General features: G+C 48.0%; 2 protein-coding genes across 4 annotated transcripts; both read right to left on the bottom strand.

The window, feature by feature from the left end:
- Nucleotides 1–73: 73 nt before the first annotated feature.
- Nucleotides 74–12,546, bottom strand: PHKG2 (phosphorylase kinase catalytic subunit gamma 2). 3 transcript variants are annotated; one of them, XM_007186424.3, is made up of 10 exons: nucleotides 12,459–12,546; nucleotides 11,942–12,054; nucleotides 5,107–5,282; nucleotides 4,797–4,851; nucleotides 3,339–3,404; nucleotides 3,093–3,256; nucleotides 1,194–1,284; nucleotides 945–1,098; nucleotides 747–872; nucleotides 74–648 (listed from the first exon to the last, which is right to left on the bottom strand). In XM_007186424.3, the coding sequence occupies exons 2-10, from the start codon at nucleotides 12,034–12,036 to the stop codon at nucleotides 355–357; spliced, it is 1,221 nt and encodes a 406-aa protein (XP_007186486.1). In that variant the 5' UTR covers nucleotides 12,037–12,054; nucleotides 12,459–12,546; the 3' UTR covers nucleotides 74–354. The 3 variants fall into 3 exon arrangements, with proteins under 3 accessions (XP_007186486.1, XP_007186485.1, XP_057385436.1); XM_007186423.2 differs by lacking the exon at nucleotides 12,459–12,546 and adding an exon at nucleotides 12,386–12,454; XM_057529453.1 differs by lacking the exons at nucleotides 3,339–3,404; nucleotides 12,459–12,546 and having other exon boundaries at nucleotides 11,942–12,292.
- A 4,346-nt stretch (nucleotides 12,547–16,892) lies between these two features.
- TMEM265 (transmembrane protein 265) lies at nucleotides 16,893–20,395 on the bottom strand. Its single transcript, XM_028167502.2, has 3 exons — nucleotides 19,865–20,395; nucleotides 18,643–18,813; nucleotides 16,893–17,379 (listed from the first exon to the last, which is right to left on the bottom strand). The coding sequence occupies exons 2-3, from the start codon at nucleotides 18,808–18,810 to the stop codon at nucleotides 17,218–17,220; spliced, it is 330 nt and encodes a 109-aa protein (XP_028023303.2). The 5' UTR covers nucleotides 18,811–18,813; nucleotides 19,865–20,395; the 3' UTR covers nucleotides 16,893–17,217.
- Nucleotides 20,396–20,433: the final 38 nt, after the last annotated feature.

The raw sequence follows: 20,433 nt of genomic DNA on the forward strand, positions 1-20,433 counted from the left end.
TACCCCACCCCCCTCCTGAGCACCTTCTGGGCTTCCCTGCCGAAGCCAGGCACCAGACACAGGACGCTGGCTCTCCCTGGCGTGTAGCAGGTTTTATTGCATACGTGGCACAGGCAGCATGGATAAGGCCAGGCATGGCACTCTGGGTGGCTCTCTTCCACCTCAGCTCTGATCTCAAAGCCCTGGCCAGTGGGGGTAGGTGTACAGGGCTGGTCTCTATGATAGTTTGATCAGTGGCGGGCCTGGCCAGGCATGGGGGGGGGGGGGCCTGAGGCCAGAGCCCAGAGGAGCTGGAATGATAAAAATCCTCCTCCTGGAGAGTTCTGCTTCCTGGGATTCCTCAGGGCTGAAGTACTAGCCCAGCACCAGCATGGCCTCGTCTTCAGTGACAGTAGCTGAGTCCCCCTCCTCTTCAGGGCCCATCATGGGAAAAGGCCCTGGGGGCCGGTGCTGGAAGAGGGCTGCCCGGTTCTGCTGCTCACCCTTCTTCACCCAGTGTCCATAGAGCCGGAAAGCACAGCTGTCAATGAGGCGCCGCACTGGCCGCAGCGCATAAGGGTCCCTCAACAGTGCACTCTTGGTCAGCGGCCGTACACGGTGGGTGCTTAAGGCCACCCGTCCAGCAGCCAGCACTGTCCACACTGCCACCTGGGAAAGGGGGCAGTGTGAGCTCCACTGGCACATCCACCACAAGAAGAATCATGGGACAGAGGAGCAGGCCCAGACCCTGACACTCTCAGGCTTACCCGGAACCGCTGGCGGGGGGTGAGGTTCCAGGGTTGGCTGCCTTCACAGCGCTCAAAGAATGGGTGCTGTAGGGCTTGCTCAGCTGTCAGGCGCTCCTCAGGATCCACCTGCAGCAGCCTCGAGATCTACGGGAAATGCCAGAGCATGAGGGGCAGCTCTTGGGCCTCCCTCCTTGCCCTCTCATGGCCCCAGCTCACCAGGTCTTTCACAGTGTCAGAACGGTCATCCCACTCAGGTGAACTAAACTGGTACTGGCCCTCCATGATCATGCGTAACATCAGGATCTGGCGTCGGTGCCAGAATGGTGGTGAGCCAGCCAGAAGTGTGAACAAGATCACCCCACAGGCCCAGCTGAGAAAGAGACCACAGGCAGGGAGGACTAGGTGAGCGAATGTGTTGAAGGACACTACACGAAGGAGGAGGGAAGGGGGAGACCAGAAACTCACAGATCGACCTCCTTGCCGTAGCCTGGGTAGGTTTCATCCATGGAGCACTTAAGGATCTCTGGTGCTAGATACCCTGGAGTCCCACACAACTCTGGGGAGAGAGGCCTGAGATTGATGGGATGTCACAGCCCCCTCAAGGACCCTTAACACCAGACCTCTGCTGGAGCCTCAACACCACCAGGGCCCCAAGTGTTCCCATGCTGCTCCTGCCTGCCTTCTGCCAAGTCTCGATAGTAGACCCTAGCCCTGCTGAACAATTCAAGGACCCACCAAGGCTCCTGGTGGCCTTCCTGGGAAAACCTGATTTTTAGATTGACTTCAAGGTGCTATCCAACTGTACCACTTGCCTCCCCCAACCCTCCAGCCAACCCACTCCTTACACAACTTTTTATCACGTTTTTACATATATACACACATAGAAACCAAAACTTAAATCTTTTCTGCATTCCTTTCTGCCCAAATCTATTCCTCCTCCTATAATCTCTACTGCAGTTAGTGGAACCACCACTCAACCAAGGGGAATGAGTAGGAATATGGGATTTCTTAAGGCACGTTCTGGGCAAATTGTTTGTTTAAAACCCTTCCCTGGCTTCCCATCATGGCCTCAGGATCAAGTCTAGATTCCTACAGCACAGAGCCCTCCATGACTTGATCTAATCCTATATTTTTAGTTTCTTCTGGCACCGATTCTTCCATCCCAGCAATTTCCAAACTGTGATCCATGGCACACTTCCAAGAAATCTTAACAGGCCTGAATTGAGAAATTGAATTTCTCTTGGGAAATTCATTCCAACTCAAACTATTTACTGAACGCCTACCATGTGCCAAGCACCACACTAGACACAGTGGCGAATTTGATGTGCCCTTACCAAGCTCACCACCTACCAGAAAGCAAACAAATAACAGAGTAAGACAGGTATCATGAAGTGGGGGAGATATAAGAGCAAAAAGCAAGGGCTCTAACCTGACATAGACATAGAGCTTTAAAGTAAAAGTTGAATTATCCAAGCCAAGGGAGAGGCTGGAGTGGGCAGGGGCAGAAATGATTCAGAACAGGGAAGTGTATGTGGCAGCCCAAAGGGACACAAAGCACAGCATCTGGAAGATGTGTAAGTCCACAGATTAAGACCATGAACTCTGGAGTCACACTGCCCACGTTCAAATCACACCTACGTGACCTTGGGCAAGTCACCTCACCTCATTAAGCCCACTTATAAAATAGAGACACAAATACTATTTCAGAGCTGTTGAGAGGATCTAGAGAAATAAGCCATGTAGACTCAGCGTGGTGCCTTACTCACAATAAGTGCCCAGTGAATGTTAGCTATTAGTAAGTCCAATGCAGAGCCACTGAAGGAGAGGAAGTAGTATATTAAAGGCTCTGAGGAGTCTCACAGTTGAACTTTGTGTAGTTTTCCACTTGCACTAGAAATGGTTGTCACAACAAATGTGTGGGCACCAGGTGAGAAGGGCTGTCGCGCCACACCAGGCTCCTCATAGCACCTAAGCAGCACACTGTGGACCTGCCTCCGCCAGACCCCAAAGGCACAGCTGAGCCCTGCTATCCCTCGCTCCCTCTTTTTCCTCCTGCGACAAGCCCAGCCTCCCCAGGCCGAGGTCCAAGCCCCTTCCTCTGTGGGTCCCTACAGCTGAATCAGGTACTCCTTCCTGGCATGGCCCCTTGCCTGCTGTGTGCCATGATCTGCTCACTTGTCTGCCTCCAGGTCAGGAAGCCCACACTGATTTGCACACAAGGCTCTGCACCCAGTGGGGACCTGGCAAGCGCTCAATGACCTTCCTTTCCTTGGTACTTGGGACCCAGTTCTCAGACCCAGCCAACCAGCCCCAGGCCTGAGCCTCTTTCCCTCCCAAGCCTCTCAGGGTACCAGGTTCCCTCACCTCGAAGCTTCTCGTCAGGTTCCAAGTGGCAGGAGAACCCAAAATCTGAAAGTCGGATCTGCATATTGTCATCTAGGAGAATATTCTCAGGCTTCAGGTCTCGGTGTACAATGTTGTTGGCGTGGAGAAAGCTCACTGCTTCCAGCAGAGACCTCATGATGGACCTGAGGGAGGCACAGTCTCCTTTGCTTCTCCCTGCCCCGCCCCACCCCTGCTCATCCCAGGGGCTGCAGGCTCAGCCATTACCTGGTTTCCTTTTCTGAGAGGGCCACCTTCTCTGTGAGATAGTCAAACAGCTCTCCCTTCCGCATCCTAAGGGATAGGAGGGGTTGGGAGATAGGTGCACCTCACAGTGGCGGCTGAGAAAAGAAGCCAGTGCTCACAGAAAATACCATGGAAAAGGCCAGTAAAGAGATCCCTCTGTAGACAAATGAAAGGGTCTCGAGACAGAGCACTCCAAGAGTGAACCGGATGTCAGGGGCACTTTGGCCCAATGGGGTGGCCGTCAAAATATCTGCACTGTGCCACAAGGGGGCTATTTTAGCAAGAATAAGTGCCTTGTGATAATAATCATTTACAGGAAGTCTGTGTTATCTGAGAATACACTCAAAAAACGCCTTTTGAGGGCTTCCCTGGTGGCGCAGTGGTTGAGAATCTGCCTGCTAATGCAGGGGACACGGGTTCGAGCCCTGGTCTGGGAAGATCCCACATGCCACGGAGCAGCTGGGCCCGTGAGCCACAATTGCTGAGCCTGCGCGTCTGGAGCCTGTGCCCCGCGACGGGAGGGGCCGCGATAGAGAAAGGCCCGCGCACCGCGATGAAGAGCGGTCCCCGCACCGCGATGAAGAGTGGCCCCCGCTTGCCGCAACTGGAGAAAGCCCTCGCACGAACCGAAGACCCAACACAGCCAAAAATAAATAAATAAATAAATAAATAAATAAGAAAATCCTTTAAAAAAAAAAAAAAAAAAAAAAAAACGCCTTTTGAAGTGAATCTATTTAGACCACGGACCAAAATTTTACAGTTAATAGTAGCAAGAAAGTTGAATGGGACTTTATTTTGAATTTTGCTTATTTTATCTTGTCTTTAAAAACTGAGGCTATAATTGCAACTCTGCATCAATCCTTGAAATAAAGAACACATCAGGTTCCGCAAAGTTGCATGGTGGTGTAACAAATACTTCCCACTTCCCCACGACTCTTGCAGAGGGTCATTTCTGTCTGAAGACTTTGTAAATTTCTTCCAAGGGCCTCTCTTAAACATCTGGTATCCAAACCATTCTCTTTTGAAGTACCTTTGCAACTGGTTTGCATTATAGCACTGTATAATATCTGACATTCAGCTTTAGACCGACCAGAAAAAGAATTGATGGGCAGAGAGAGACTCCAGTGGAGGGTGTTGAACACCGGGCGACTGGTGAGGGAGAGTCTGTTTATAAGTGGTCAGCTCACAGATGAACACTCTCCTCCTAAAACAGGGTCTCATGAAGACCCTTTGTACTTAGCTGGTCACTACGACTCTTGAAGAACTTGCCTCAATCTGGGCACCTAGGGAGAAGGGCCAGAGCCCTGAGCTGGCAGGCACGCCTAAGCGGGAGCAGAGGAAGGTGTGAGCAGGGTGGTCTTCAGCCCACTGTGCTGTAAGGCTGGGTCCATGCATGGAGGTGAGGAGGAGGCTTCTCGACTGGGGCCGGGAGATACTCACAGGTCAAACACCAGGAACATGAAGCTAGAAGACTCGTAGGAATCGATGAGAGTGACTGGGGAAAGAGGCAGAAAGGCAGAGAGACAGAGATGGAAAGGAGCAGATGCACATTAAAGGGCCTTTTCCACCCTGAGGCAGCAGTGGGCTGTTACTGGGAAGGAAGGAGAACCAAAGGAGGCAGTAGGGACCCAAAGGCTGGCCACACTTTGAGGTGCAGCAGAGCCAGGAGTAAGGGAGCAGAGGCGTGGAGGCAGTGCTGGGGGAAGTGGGCTGTGGGCAGGGCTAACGGGAGCAGGGAATGCAGCCTCACTGATGTGGGGGTGGCCGGCGACCTGGCGAAGGATGTGTGTCTCTCGCCGCGTGGCTTCTCGCACCTCCTCCAGCTGCTCAGGACTCAGCCGCTCAGCTGTCACCTCCATGATCTTCACCGCAAACTCACGGCCAGTAACTCGATGAACGCAACGGCGGACTACAGAGCTCACTCCTCTGCCAGAGTCAGACAACACACAAGTCAGGGCCTCCTACTCTCTCATTTCCACGCAGAGTAGAGCCTCGGCAGCCTCACACCCACTACGCCAGACTCTGGAAACCCATTTAGACGACAGGGCGAGCTCCCAAGGAGCTCAGCCTGGCCTGCAGGAGCTTCACAGTAGCCTCAGCAAGCAACCTGGGCACCCAGCAAGGTGCTACACAAAGCTCATAGGGCAGGCAGGCAGGGGTCCTGGGTTCCAGTCTCTGCCACTCCCTCCATGGGTGAGCCTAAGCACTGGGCCCCAGAACCTGCCCCTTGCCCTAGAACCCCACAAGGAGAAAGTGGGAAGGCTCCCTCCAGATTTTACCCACTTCCACGGTTACCCCATCTAAATCCCAAAGTTCCCCTACAATACCTCAAGTGAAGGAGGCTCCAAATAAATATTGGGCCACTGACCAGAAGACCAAAGTTGAGAAGTAGGAGATCTTGGTTTAGGCCCCAAATCTGTCACTAATTAACCTCCAAGTGACCCACTGACATAAGGTCTCTGGGCTTCCACTTCACCTGCTCTGAAATGTAGCCAACAATATCTTGAAGGGATGCTGAAAGGCGTTAATGAGGTAGAGACAGGAAAGCCCATTTGGCTTTGTAAAGACAAAGTCCTAGGGAATTCCATGCGGTCCAGTGGTTAGGACTCCACGCTTCCACTGCAGAGGGCTCGGGTTCGATCCCTGGTTGGGGAACTAAGATCACACAAGCCGCATGGCATGGCCGAAAAAAAGAAAAAAAGACAAAGTCCTAGACAGGGATCTCCTTGCTTGGGCTCTGTCACCAACTCTGTGTGACCCTACAAGTATTTCAGGCTAAGGTGCAAATCTCTCCAGGATCTGACCTCATACGACATTTCGCATGCTGCTTCCCTGGCTGCCCTTCACATAACCTCACTGCTGTGCTCCCAGGGCCTCCTTGCCTTTATGTAACTCCTTTTGCTTGAAATGCCTGTCACCCACATCTCTGGTTCAATCAGTGGATGCAAACTATTGACCCTCCAGGCAAACACAGCCCACAGATATATTACACTGTGGTCAGTGCATTGTTATTTACAAGTCTGAATTCACATACCTTAGTTGGAACAAGAACGCTCCAGCTGCCACAATGCTCACCACTTCCTACTCTTTTACTCTTGGTCACTTCACAGTTTTCATTTTCTGCCCAACTACTAAGGGCACCTGAGTTTGAGGTCCCTGGTCTAATTATTACTCATCTTTTAATGAACCTCTGAGAATTTGTGGAAAGCTGGAGACCTCTGCCACATATAGCCAACATTTTTATTATTTCGGGGCGGGGGGGTGGTCAAAGATCCTTTGAAGTCATAGAGCAAAGAAACCCTGCTTTAAGGCCCAAAATGAATGCTGCGTCTACCAATTCTTTGTTTATTCTCCAGGAGGGAGGGACCACTCCCTTCGCTGGTATCCTATAGCATTTTACCTGTAGGAGCATTCCCCTTTTTTTCCCTTAATTTATTTATTTTATTTATTCTTTCTTTTTTTTTGGCTGCATTGGGTCTTTGTTGTTACACGCGGGCTTTCTCTAGTTGAGGCGAGCGGGGGCTACTCTTCATTGTGGTGCACGGGCTTCTCACTGCAGTGGCTTCTCTTGTTGCGGAGCATGGGCTCTAGGCAGGCAGGCTTCAGTAGTTGTGGCTCGTGGGCTCTAGAGAGCAGGCTCAGTAGTTGTGGCGCATGGGCTTAGTTGCTCCTTGGCACGTGGGATCTTCCCGGACTAGGGCTCGAACCCATGTGCCCTGCATTGGCAGGCGGATTCTCAACCACTGTGCCACCAGGGAAGCCCCTACCTGTAGGAGCATTCCCTTTTAATTAAGCCTTCCTACTATGTGTCATGACTATCTACATGGGAAACCTGGGTCTTCAAAGTCCAAACAGAGTACCTTGTTCTCTGCCCACCCCTTAAATGTTAAGACTTCCCCAGGATCCCATCCTTGGCCCTGTTCTCAGGCTATATACACTCTCAGTAATCTTATCCACCTCCATGACTTCAACATTCATGCCCAGATTGTCTACCCCACCACCCCCCGCCATTTTTTTTTTTTTTTTTTTGGCGGCACCACACAGCTTGCGGGATCTCAGTTCCTCAACCAGGGATTGAACTCGGGCCATGGCAGTGAAAGCCCAGAAACCTAACCACTAGGCCACCAGGGAACTCCCCCAGATGTCACGCCAACACATCTTACTGAATGAATTGCTTCCCAAGGATCCTAGAGACCTCTCACTGTCATCATGACCACTGAACACTTCATCTTCCCGACACTAGCTCCTCAATTCCTGATCTCAATTAATAGCAATGCCATTCAATCCGACTCCCAAACTAGAAACCCTGGTGCCATTCTTGGCTTCGCCCTCTCCTTCACAATCTACCACATCCAACCAGTCCAGCCCATCTTGTATTATCTCTCAAATCTGTTTCCTAGTACTCCATCCCCACCACCACAGTGGTCTCCTAACTGATCTCCCTGCTGCTAATCTCAACCACTGCCACCTATCTGCCACACTGCTTTGAGAACTAGCTTCTTAAAACAGCCCCAATCGTGTCATTCGCTGCTTAAAAACTTCCCTGTTTAAATTCTTTACTAAGTTCTGTGTCCCCTCATTCCTCAGCAGTACCTCTAAAGCAACTGTCCTCTTTTTAAATGATACCTAATACTTTCAACCTTACAGTTACCTGTGGAATGCATTCAAAATTCTTGTTTTCTTTCCATACTGCCTCCCTATTACTTACAAGATAAAAATCAAATCCGAATTCCTTCATCTGTCACTCAAGGCCTTCACCAACTTCTTAGTCTCTTTTCAGCCTCATCCCTGGCTATAACCCTGCTCTTCAACCTTTGTTTCAGTGACTTATAACTTATCACCGATTTCCAGCTCTTTTAAAGCTTCAGGTCTGAAATTGGTACTCTGGAAAAAGTAATTTAGTTAGAGTGTGCAGGTAATTTACTGTGCAGGAAAAACAAGAGGGAAAAGGTAGAAGAGAGAGACGAGGGATGATGCTACCACAGTAATCTTGGAATGAAATGATAAGGACCCTACTCTCTGATCTGCCTTCTTCAAAACTGGTCCTTCTGTGCCCTTGGCAGTGGAACCACTGTTTTTACCTAAGGGCTCTTCCTAGCCTCAGTGCATCTTCCCTCACCTGGTCCTGAAACCTTGCAGCATCTCAGGACTTGGATCTCAGCTCTCTTCTTTTCCCAATATTCTCTCTTCCCTGTGACCTCCATCCAGACCCAGGGGCTTTTTTTTTTTTTTCAATTTTGGTCACGCCACGCGCAGCATGTGGGATCTTAGTCCCCTGACCAGGGATCAAACCCATGCCCCCTTCAGTGGAAGCACAGAGTCCTAACCATTAGACCGCAGGGAATTCCCCCCAGGGGCTTTAAATACCAACTATGTGCAAATGCTTCCTGCTACGCTGTCTCAAGCCTTGATTTCTCTCCAGAATTCCTGATTCCAACAACCTTTTTGACATCTCCATGTGCTATCTAAAAGGAGTCTGAACAAATCTAATGGTCACACCCCCACTGGATTTCCTGGCCTCAGCAGCATGTGTCACAGCAGACCACGCCAACCTTCCAGAAACATACTCTTTCTTTTTTTTTAAAAGTTGGTGGTTTTTTTAATTAATTTATTTATTTATTTATTTATTTTTGGCTGCGTTGGGTCTTCGTTGCTGCGCGCGGGCTTTCTCTAGTTGCAGCGAGCGGGGGCGCTACTCTTCGTTGCGGTGTGCGGGCTTCTCACTGCCGTGGCTTCTCTTGTTGTGGAGCACGGGCTCTAGGCGCGCAGGCTTCAGTAGTTGTGGCACGTGGGCTCAGTAGTTGTGGCTCACGGGCTCTAGAATGCAGACTCAGTAGTTGTGGCGCACGGGCTTCGTTGCTCTGTGGCATATGGGATCTTCCTGGACCAGGGATCGAACCCACGTCCCCTGCACTGGCAGGTAGATTCTTAACCACTGAGCCACCAGGGAAGTTCCAAACATACTCTTGTGTTTTTCTTTTTAACTCACAGATGGCATCTCTATAGTTTCCCTTGCTGGCTCCTCCTTCTTTAACTCCTTAATGGTGACATGCCCCACGGTCTGAGCCTAGGCCTCTTTCACTACTCTACATTTCTCTTGCTAACTACTATCTATATGCTGATGCCTCCCAAGTTAACAGCTCTAGCCCAGCGCTCTTGCTTGAGTTCCAGACTCACGTGCCCACTGGACAGCTCCAGTTGGTGGAACTCTTGACTTGCTCACACCTCCCTCCAGACTGATCTTCCCCAGTCTTCTTCATTTCAGTAAACGGTACTCAAGCACTCAAATCCAAACCTTAGAATTTATTCTTGTTTTCTTCCCTTTCCCTTGTGGTCCATATCCAGTCCTTCAGGAAATTGTACCAAGTCTCCCTTCTAGCCATCACCTAAATTATCCACTTCTCTCCATCTCTACCACTACCACTCTAGTCTAAACCATCACCATCTCTAGCCTGAATGAATCAGTAGCTTCCTAGCTGGTCTCTATGCTTCCATTCTTGCCCCTCTCCTATCCACTCTCCACATAAGAGCCAGATGATCTTTTTTAAATGTAATAACACATCTGTATTGAGCACTCACCATGTGCCAGGATGTGTCCTAAGAGTATCATATTAACTCTTTCCTTCCTCACAGCAACCTACAAGGTAGGCTCTTTTTCTAATTCTCCCATTTACAATGGAGAAACTTTGAGGCATAGAAAGATTAGGTTCCTAGGCCCCAAATCACAGAAATGTAAATCAGATCATATTACTACCCTACTGGAAACCACCAGTATCACCAGAATAAACTTTACATTCCTTATCCTAGGGAATTCCCTGGAGGTCCAGTGGTTAAGACTTTGCCTTCCAATGCAGGAGGTGCGGGTTCGATCCCTGGGGAGCTAGGATCCCACGTGCCTTGTGGCCAAACAACCAAAACATAAAACAGAAGCAATATTGTAACAATCAATAAAGACTTTAAAGATGGTCCGCATCAAAAAAAATCTTAAAAAAAAATTCCTGGCGCTTCCCTGGTGGCGCAGTGGTTGAGAATCTGCCTGCCGATGCAGGGGACACGGGTTCGAGCCCTGGTCTGGGAAGATCCCACATGCCGCGGAGCAACTAGGCCCGTGAGCCACAACTACTGAGCCTGCGCGTCTGGAGTCTGTGCTCCGCAACAAGAGAGGCCACGATAGTGAGAGGCCCGCGCACCGGGATGAAGAGTGGCCCCTGCTTGCCGCAACTGGAGAAAGCCCTCGCACAGAAACGAAGACCCAACACAGCCAAAAAGAAATAAATAAATAAATAAAAATTAAAAATATGAATATCTGCTTAAAAAAAAAAAATTCCTGGAACTTCCCTGGTGGCGCAGTGGTTAAGAATCCGCCTGCCAATGCAGGGGACACGGGTTCGAGCCCTGGTCCGGGAAGACCCCACATGCCGTGGAGCAACTGAGCCCGTGCACCACAACTACTGAGCCTGCGCTCTAGAGCCCACGAGCCACAACTACTGAAGCCCACGCGCCTACAGCCCGTGCTCCGCAACAAAGGAAGCCACCGTGATGAGAAGCCCGTGCACCGCAACGAAGAGTAGCCCCCACTCGCCGCAACTAGAGAAAAGTCCGAGGCAGCAACGAAGACCCAACACAGCCAAAAATAAATAATAAATAAATAAATAAGTTTATTTCTAAAAAAATTCCTTATCCTGGCCCAAGGCTCTACATAATCCAACCTCTATTTACCTCCCCAACTTAATTTCCTCCACCTTTTTCCCACTCTTACAACATTCTAGTCACTATGATCTTCTATCTATTGCTTGAATAGACCCTTTCCTATCTTGAGCCTTTGCACACGGCAGTTCCCTCTGCTCAGAATATATCCTGCCTCAGCTCATGACCTGTTCATTCTCATCGTCCAAGTCTCAGCTCCATTAATTACTCTTGTTCCATAACCCTATTTATTTTCTCCCTAGCACTTACAATGAACTTTAACTTGTTTTCGTGTTTACTGTCTCTCTCTACCACTAGAACATAAACTCCAGGAGAACAGAAACCTTGTAAGATGTTAAGGTGTGGGTCTTACATCTCCAGTGCCTAGCACAGTGCACCCAGCACATTGTACATGCTTAGGAAACCTTGATGAATAAATGTATCGGCCACTGCCTCTACAGGTGACGGCTTCCTTCTATTTGGTGTGTGCTGAACTCCTGCTCATCCTTCAAGACCCAAATATCACCACTTCTGGGAAGCTGTAGTTTTCTGAGACCCAGCAGCACTTTTTACACAGCCTGATACTTTTTATGCGTTCATGTGTCTCCTTCAGTCACATCACTTGGAGTACCTCCAGGGCATAAACATCTCTTCTACCCTCCCCATATTTACCTTTGTGTCTGCCACGCAGTAGGTGCTTGAATTATGTTTGTTGAACACATAAATGAATGAATTCGTGAAAAAATGGGGGCTGACCCAGAATAAGAGTCTAGCCACCAAATGTTCCTCCACTCACCACTGACCCTTCCCATTTAGAACTCTTCACCCCTCAGAGGGAACTGTGTACCCTGGCTAGGACCTGACCTCTCTGGACCTCTGTTTCCCTGCCGTGGGCTCACCTGCCAATGACGTCCTTAGGGTCGTACTTCTGGTAAAACTCCTTGGCCGCAGCCCAGTCGGGCAGCTCATCCTCCGGCCCCACGTCCAGCGTCATTTTGAAGTAGGTGGGGGCCTGTGTGGAGGAAACGGAGGGCAGTGAAGGCAGGGAGGCCCACAGGCTCTGAGAGGACGAACATCGCGGCTCGCGGAGGCGCAGCCCTTGCGGCTGGGGAGCCAGGATCCTGTGGGATGGGGACGGGGTGGGGGAAGGACAGGGACTAGGGAGACCCCACGAAAGGGCCTTAGGGGTCGGGACGGGATGGCAAGGCAGGGAGGGGGGCGGGGGAGAGGAAGGGAAAAGGTGCGGAGGAAGAGGGGAAGGGGTACTCGGGCTGGGGGCTGTTGTTGCGCAGGCGCACTTGGGCGGGCGCTGGGAGGGGGCGCGGGGTCTCGCGCGGGCTCACCCGCGGGAGCGGGGAGAGAAGTCAGAGTCGACGCGAGGCCGCCCTGTCGCCGGGTTCGCCTCTAGTCCCTTACCTTATCCACAGGCAGTGCCGGCGACGACCTCAGGCCCCGCCCCCATCCTGTCCGCCAATGGCCAGCGCCACCCGAAGACTGAGGTTCAAACACCCTTCCGATTGGAAACTGGTAGTCCAATAAGAAGCCGACAGTCCCGAGGCTGGCGCGGGAGTTGGAGCTCGGAGTTACCTGAGGTTGCGACGCTAGGGCGGGGCTTCAGATACGGCCAATCAGGGCACGGCATCTGCGGGGGCCAGCAGGGGGCGGAGCTTATTGGCCAGTGGGGCTGGAGGCCTGGAACGGGACCCGGAAGTTAGATTTACCGGTAAGTGTGGCCTCCGGGTAGCCGGTACGCGGGACTCGCGCGCTGCGCCTCCGACTCCCGGACTTGGGCATGGTCCCCTCAGTCTCTCAGAATCTCTATCTGAATTCGGCTTTTAAAAATATTAGCAGCCTAGTCCAAAGCGCCTGCTTTGAGGGGCAGAGCATGCAACTTGGACCTCAACTTGGCTACTTGGTACGAGCTTGTACGAGCCACGGCCCGTCAGCCAGAAGAGGCTTTCTCGTCCTGTGGCTGCTCCGACTCTTGAATACCTCCAAAGCCCTAGTGCTCACCATCTGGGGTTATACATTTTCCCAGTCTTCCACCACCACCTCCCGAAAGCCTTGGGGAATATCACACTTGGTTCGAAGCCTACCAGGTTATGAGATTCTGCCAGGAGCGACTCACTTCATAAATCTTCTCAGTGCACAGCTCAACCCTGGCATTCACTTACTCATTCAACAAATATTTGTTGAGCGTCTAAGAGTTAGACTAATAGCAATGAAAAAAAAATAAGGTCCCTACCCTTGTGGAGGTTGTGTTCCAGGAGGCAGAGAATGAATTCATTTAATCTTCTAGCTATCTTAGAAATGTCACTTTGGGATTGCAAGCATGTAAGAGGAGAAAAACGAATCCAAGTAACTTTTTAACAGAGTACTTTGACCTTATACCATTAATCTAAAGACAAAATAGTTGCAAAGAAATCTTGTACTTTACTTAGTAGACTTGTTGTTTGGTAGCATAATGGGATAATTATTTTGAAATTGAGCAAATGAATAAACATTGATGTAGTTGGCAGCCTAGATTCTTACTGTGGGAATATGGAATCTGGAATAGGGAAAGGAGAGCACCTTATGATTGATTGAAATTGGAGGTATGATTTTAAGAAATTACTTTAGATAAAATTAGATATTTTCTAGCTCTAACCTCTGAAAGGGCCTAGAAGCAATAATGTCCCAGCAGAGTGAGCAAAGCTAGTGTCTAGATACTGATTTCAAAGTAACAGTCCTCAATAAAAGAAACCAGGGCTCCTTGGGAGAAATGGCCAATTCCCAGGCTGGAGCAGAGAAAGTACAAAATGAGCCTGGAATAATTTGTGCCAGAAAGCAAGTGAAGAAAGATGGGGACTTAGACACAAGAACCAGGTTGAAATCAGGGACAAAAACGATAATGAGACTGAGAGGGCTATGAGGGAGCCTTCTGATGTACTAGAAATGTTCTGTTCACCTAGGTGGTGATTACACAGGTGTGTTCGTGTAAAAACATTCACCATTCGGCACACATAAGATCTGTGTACTTTACTGTAAGTAAATTATACCTCAACAAAACAATTTAAGAAGGCTAATGACAGTAATGGATATAACAAATTGAATTTAAAAACAATCTGAGACCATACTGACACTAAAAATTGTAAATAAATAAAGAAAAAGACCTTCTTTATAGTAGAGTGCCAACTAATAAGTATAGAAAGAATGATAAAGTTAAATCATCAACATTTTGTAAGCCTCAGAATAAGTGACTTGGGCAAAATGGGCATTAAAGTTACTGGTAAAAATTTGCTGAGGTATTTATACAGATAACTTTTTTTTTTTTGGTAAATTTATTTATTTATTTATTTATTTAATTTTTGTCTGCGTTGGGTCTTTGTTGCTGCACGCGGGCTTTCTCTGGTTGCGGTGAGCAGGGGCTACTCTTCGTTGCGGTGCATGGGCTTCACACTGTGGTGGCTTCTCTTGTTGCAGAGCATGGACTCTAGGCTCGCAGGCTTCAGTAGTTGCAGCACGCAGGCTCAGTAGCTGTGGCGCACGGGCTTAGTTACTCCACGGCATGTGGGATCTTCCCGGACCAGGGCTTGAACCCGTGTCCCCTGCGTTGGCAGGCGGATTCTTAACCACTGCGCCACCAGGGAAGTCCCTATACAGATAACTTTTTAATTACAAAGGAAAAAAAGTATCTTTACCTCTGCAGAAATCTGACAGACACTACCTTAAAATCAAGTTGTCAATGTTACCTCCACCAATAAAAGGGCAAATTGACATATGCCTCTCGATGTGATGTATTGAGGACATACAGCTTATGTAATATTTCAGCCAAAAATGCATAACCTGAATTCAGTCATAAGAACCCAAACTGAGAGACGTTCTAGAAATGGCCTCACCTCAAAAATGTCATGAAAGACAAAAAAAGAAAGGGTGAGGACCTACTAAAAATTGAAGAATGCTAAAGAGATATGACAAACTAAATGCAGTTAAGTGTTCCCACACTGGACCCTAAAGCAAAATTGCTATACAGGACATTATTGGGACAACTGGCAAGTTTGAATATGGACTATATATTAGAAGATAATATTGTACTGATGTTAACTTCTCTGAATTATATAATTGTACTGTAGTTATGTGAGAGAATATCCTTGTTCTTAGGAGATATAGATCATGAGGTGTTTAGAGATGAAGGGCCTTCAACTTACCCTCAAATGATTCAGCAGTAACAATTATGTATATTTAGAAAGATATAAAGCAAATGTGGTGAAGTGTTAAACATTATAAATCTAGGTAAGAGTACACGAGTTCATTGTACTGTTATTCTATAGATTTGAAATTTTTTCAAAATAAAGAGTTAAAAAATAGCAAGACCTCATGTAATCAGTTTGGGGAAATGGGATATTCTAGTTAAACTGAAGCTGCTAATTAATCAAATACTAGCTTTAAAAATTTTTTGTAAAAAATCTCTCTAAAATGAGTTATCCTGATGCCCAGGCAGCACCTCACACAAATTAAATCAGAATCTCTGGGGGGGTAAAGCTCAGACATAAGTTACTTTTTAAGGCTCCCCAGGAGGTTCCATTGTGAAGTCAAGGTTCAGAACTACTGCTGTTTATATGGCTTCTACCCATTGTTGTAGTTCTAACCTCTGGACCAACAGTGGATTCCCTTCACTTTTCCTTCCTGAAACACTTTGGAACACTGAAAACAACCATCATGTGCCCCTTCTTCCCCTTTAATCTTCAGTGTGCAACATCTCTGATTCCTTTAGGTGCTCTTTTGGTCTCTCTGCTGGTGAAATAACCCCAAAATTTCATTCCCAGGGTACATGTACTTCAAAAAACATGTACAAGAATGTCCAAAGCAGCATGATTCATAATATCCTAATGGGAAACGTTCCAAAAGTCCACTAACAGAAAATGGGTAAATTGTAATATAGCCATATAATGGAATACAATACAGTAATGAAAACTACAGCTACACCAAATATTGATCAATCTCACAAGCAATGTTAAGTAAAAGAAGCAAGACATAAAAAGAATACATATGATTCCATTTATATAGTGTTCAAATGCAGGCAAAACTAAACTACATTGTTAGAAGTCAGAATACTTGTGGGTAACAAACAGAAAGTTACCTCTGGGAAGAAACGAAGGTGTAGTGATTGGAAAGGGTATAAAGGAGGCTTTGGAGTGCTGGCAATGTTAAATTGGTTAAATTGACTGAATGGTGGTTTTTCAGATGTTTTCTTTGTGTTAACTTATTGAGCTGTATATTCTGTTTTGGATATTTTGCTTTATGTACCTCACAGTTTTAAAAATGTTTAAAATATTATCACAAGGCCCAAGATAAAGGATATGAAAATTCATTATAATCATACAAGTTTCTACATACAGGGTGGTGGTTGCTATTATCCAATCCTTTCACTCCTCTCTCAGCTCTGGAACTAACTGTCTAGGTTGAATTCCAGCTCTGCCACTTACTAGCTGTGTGACCTTGGATAATCTGTGCCTGTTTCCTCAACTATAAAATAAAAACAGTAGAACCTACTACTGAGTGATTTTGAGGACTGAAGAAGTTAAGAAATATAAAATGCTTATTAGCACACAGCCTGGAATATAGTAAGCACTCAATAACTAGTAGCTGCTGCTACGACTTTTCCTCTGTGGCCTAAGGGTCTCTGTTGATAGGTAAGGGAGAAGCTTGGGTCTTTCCAAGAAGGGAAACTTCCAGAAGAAGAAGAAAAAGGGGGGAAAAAATCCTTTCCTCCTCTTGAAGCTCCTAGGTAAGGGGAGATGCAGGCTTCTGCCATCAGTCAGATGTCCAGTCTGGCTCTCACTAAGGGCCCAGGGAAAAGCAGGGGAAGAACAATTAGACAGGAGCATTTCGCCACTAAAAAAGATTTTTATTACAAAACAAATACTAATAAAATCAGGCCTGGGCTTCAACCCCACCTCCTAGAGGCCCCTAGGATGGAGGAGATTGGGGGGAATAGGGGATGGTGGACACTGAAAGAACAGAGCAGGCTGACCTCCCCTCATCAGTCTCAGCTGCTGCCTCTCTCTTCCAAAGCCCTTTGAGAGAGGCACCATCCTTCCAGCCAGGAAGTACCATTGTTGGCACCAGACCCTAGCAATGCCGCATTGCAGGATCCAGGATGTCTCGTCTGACTCTCAGCAAAGGCCAGCCAGGGTCACTCAGCCTGGGCGATGGCGTAGGAGAGCAGCCATAGAAGCAGCGGGCCCAGAACAAGGACAGCAAGCCAGACGGCAAAGCTGGCCAGGATGAACCTCCGGGCCCGGGACCCCCAGTGCACTGCCTCCTCCAACCGGCCTGCCTTATGCCGCTCTTCCGCCTGTGGGGGCAGGTTTTTGGTTAGGTTCTCCCCCTGCTTCTGCCCCAAAATGCCCACTGCCCCACTCCAATCCTATATCCTCGTCTTGGCTCAAAATCTCACACCCAAACCCTCCACCTCCCTTTCCAGTTTCTAACTCTCATGTCTCAACTGCAAAGTAAGGTACCCACTCTGCTCTGCCTCCTTTTCAGGACGGCTGTTGTTTGCTCAGAAGATCACATGTGGGAAAATACTTTTCATTTTATTCTCCATCCTTTTCTACTCATTTCAGATTCATTCAGAATTTGGAATTCTTGGCAAGAAACAGCAATCTTGGAGTATTTCACTCATGTCCAACCAAACAGCACTCCATTCTCATTAGCCCAATGGGCCTCATCTTTTTCATTAAGGATTCTTTTTATGATTTTGCCCTAATGAAACCCAGAAATTATGATGATAAGAAAACAGTTTGATAAAAATACAACTAGGGTCGAGGAAATTCCAAAAGGTACACGTGCGGTTTCTGTTAGATGTTTTGAAATGGTGAAGCCCTCTCAAAAACTTCATAGCTTCTTCTGAACTCCTATAGATCGTTCTAGTTACTGCTCGGCTGCCCTGAGTCTTGCCCCTTCCCATTCTTCCTCTTTATAGGCCTTGAGAGTGGACCTTACTGCAACACAAATCTGACCATGTCATTCTCCTTTGCAAAAATCCCTGAAAGGCTCCCCAGTACTTCCCAGATAAAGCTGAAACTCCTAAGCACAGCACTGGAGGCTCTTGGGAATCTGGATCCTCTGGCTTCATCTCTCACTATTCCTTACTGGTTCAGTCATGCTGAACTAACAGTCCAGGTTGCCTTTGTATAGGCTGCCTGTGCTCCCTTCGCCTGGAATGCACTTTTACCCTTATTCACTCATCCTTTAAGATTACTTTCTTTTTACTCCCTTAGGATGCCTTTCCTGTCACCTACTCTATTATACACGTACATGTACTTACATACATATACATACACCTACATAGCTCCTGGAATACCCTGTGCTTCCTCTATCATAGTACTGATGAGCTGTATTCCATTAATAATTACCTACTTTCACAGCCATCTCTTTTGCTAGACTGTGGGCCCTTTGATGGCAGGAACCATGTCTTATTCCTATTTCTGGCACCAGGCCCACAGCCAGGCTCTGGCAGGTACTTATTGTTTGATCAGTGTAGATAGATCAGGTATACAGAACCATTGCCTTACTACACCCACACCCCTGCTCCCATAGGAATTGCTTTCCTCACCTTGATGGCAAACACAAGGGCCACGACTCCCAGGCAAGAGCAGCCACATATAATGCTAGTAGCTGCCAAGTAGCGGAGGCGGAGCGAGCAGCAGCGAATGGGGGATGGAGAACGAGCAGCTTCCGTGTTGCTCACCAAGCTCTCCACTGCCTTCTCCTCGTCCTCCATCACCTGTGGGCGATACAGTCAAGATACTTGTAAGCCCAACAACTGAACCACTGGTAGAGTCTTGCTCAGACTCTACCCGTCTCTCTGATCATGTCATGGCCTAGTCGAACTCTCAGGAATGCTGCCTTACCTGGGGAATTCCCCTAGTGACTCATAGACTGAGAGGAAATGTGTGTCTGGAATCCTTTTTCCTCAGCCTAAGGTTCCCAGTCTTTAAAGGCAAGCTGGTGTGAATGTAGCATTATCTGTATTACTTACTGTTTTGGCAAGTGGGGAAAAGCAAAATGACAGGTGCATGCTGAGAGGCAGTAGAAAAACACAGAATCTCAAAAACTGCTAGGAGTCTGAGACTACCCAATTCAGTGATTTTAAACTGTATTTCAAAGGGCCCTGAAGTTCCTTAGAGGCTGCCCTCAAATATTAAGGAGGAATCAGAGAATGGCATCCTAGGTCCTGTACTCCACTTTAAGAAAATCAGCCATTTCATGTGAAAACACAGTCCTGGGGATGGGGGAAAGGAGGGGAAAAGTACCCATCTAAGCTCTCTTGGTAGCTGAGGAAACTCAACTTCAGAAACACCTCACCCTCCCCAAATCAGAGCTTCCCTTGCTATGCTCCCTTCCACCTCCTCTCTCCATTTTACCCAGGTCATACAACACAATCAGATTAACACCGAGTCCAAATGACCTCATAAGCCACACAGAAACCTGCATAATGATGCCCTACTTAATCGTTTCTCATCTCCCTATTTCCCAAGCCCTCAGAGCCCTGGCATCAAACTGCCTTTCTACCTTCATCCCCAACCATTCCCCTTCACCCTAGACAAAATGAAAACATTTGCAGTTCTCAGAACACAAGTAACAAAGGATAGGAAAGGTTAAAGAGAAGAGGCAAGACAAAAGCCAAGAATAATATGTGCCACAAAGCTGCAGGAGAATGGACATGAGGAAAGAACTGAGATGAGGTAAACAGTACAGTCATCAGGGGAGAACACAAGGAGAGGGTCCAGGGAATTGAGATCAGAGAAAATGTAAAAACAAACGGGGACTCTTACCTGGCTATAGGCCTTGAGGAACTGTGAGTTTCGGCTCCTGCCTCAGGTTTGATTTGGCTTGGGTGGAGATGGAGCTGACTCAGGGCTCCAAGCCAAGCCCAGGGGTGGGGTTGGGTGGCCAGCCACCATCCGAAGAGCCCCAGAAGCTCAGAAGGGGGTGTGGCTGATTCAAACCAGTCTGGCTAGATGGAGTAACTGGAGGTAGAATGCCTGCCTTCTGGAAAGGGAGTGAAAGCACCTGAGCAAGAGGGATTAAAGCAGGGAAAAGTCTGAGGCATCAGATAGCTCCCAAGGAAAGTCCAGCAACCAAGGGAATAGAAGGGAGGAGAGGAAAAGTATGAGTCTGAATGACTTAAAATTGAAACTTTAGGGAAAGGTACCCTACCAGATAAGATTTGCCATTCTTCCCTCTTCTTGCGTGGAGATTTCTGCCTCAAAGATACATAATTCTGAGTTAGAGATCAGGTACTAGGGTCTTAGCAAGAGCAAGAGAGAAGAGAAAAATGATACCCAAGTTCCCACCCAACCCTCCACCAGACCAGAAAATCAGAAGCCTCCTTACGCGGATG

The sequence above is a fragment of the Balaenoptera acutorostrata genome, chromosome 15 (assembly GCF_949987535.1).
Source record: "Balaenoptera acutorostrata chromosome 15, mBalAcu1.1, whole genome shotgun sequence".
Taxonomy (NCBI): Eukaryota; Metazoa; Chordata; class Mammalia; order Artiodactyla; family Balaenopteridae; genus Balaenoptera; species Balaenoptera acutorostrata.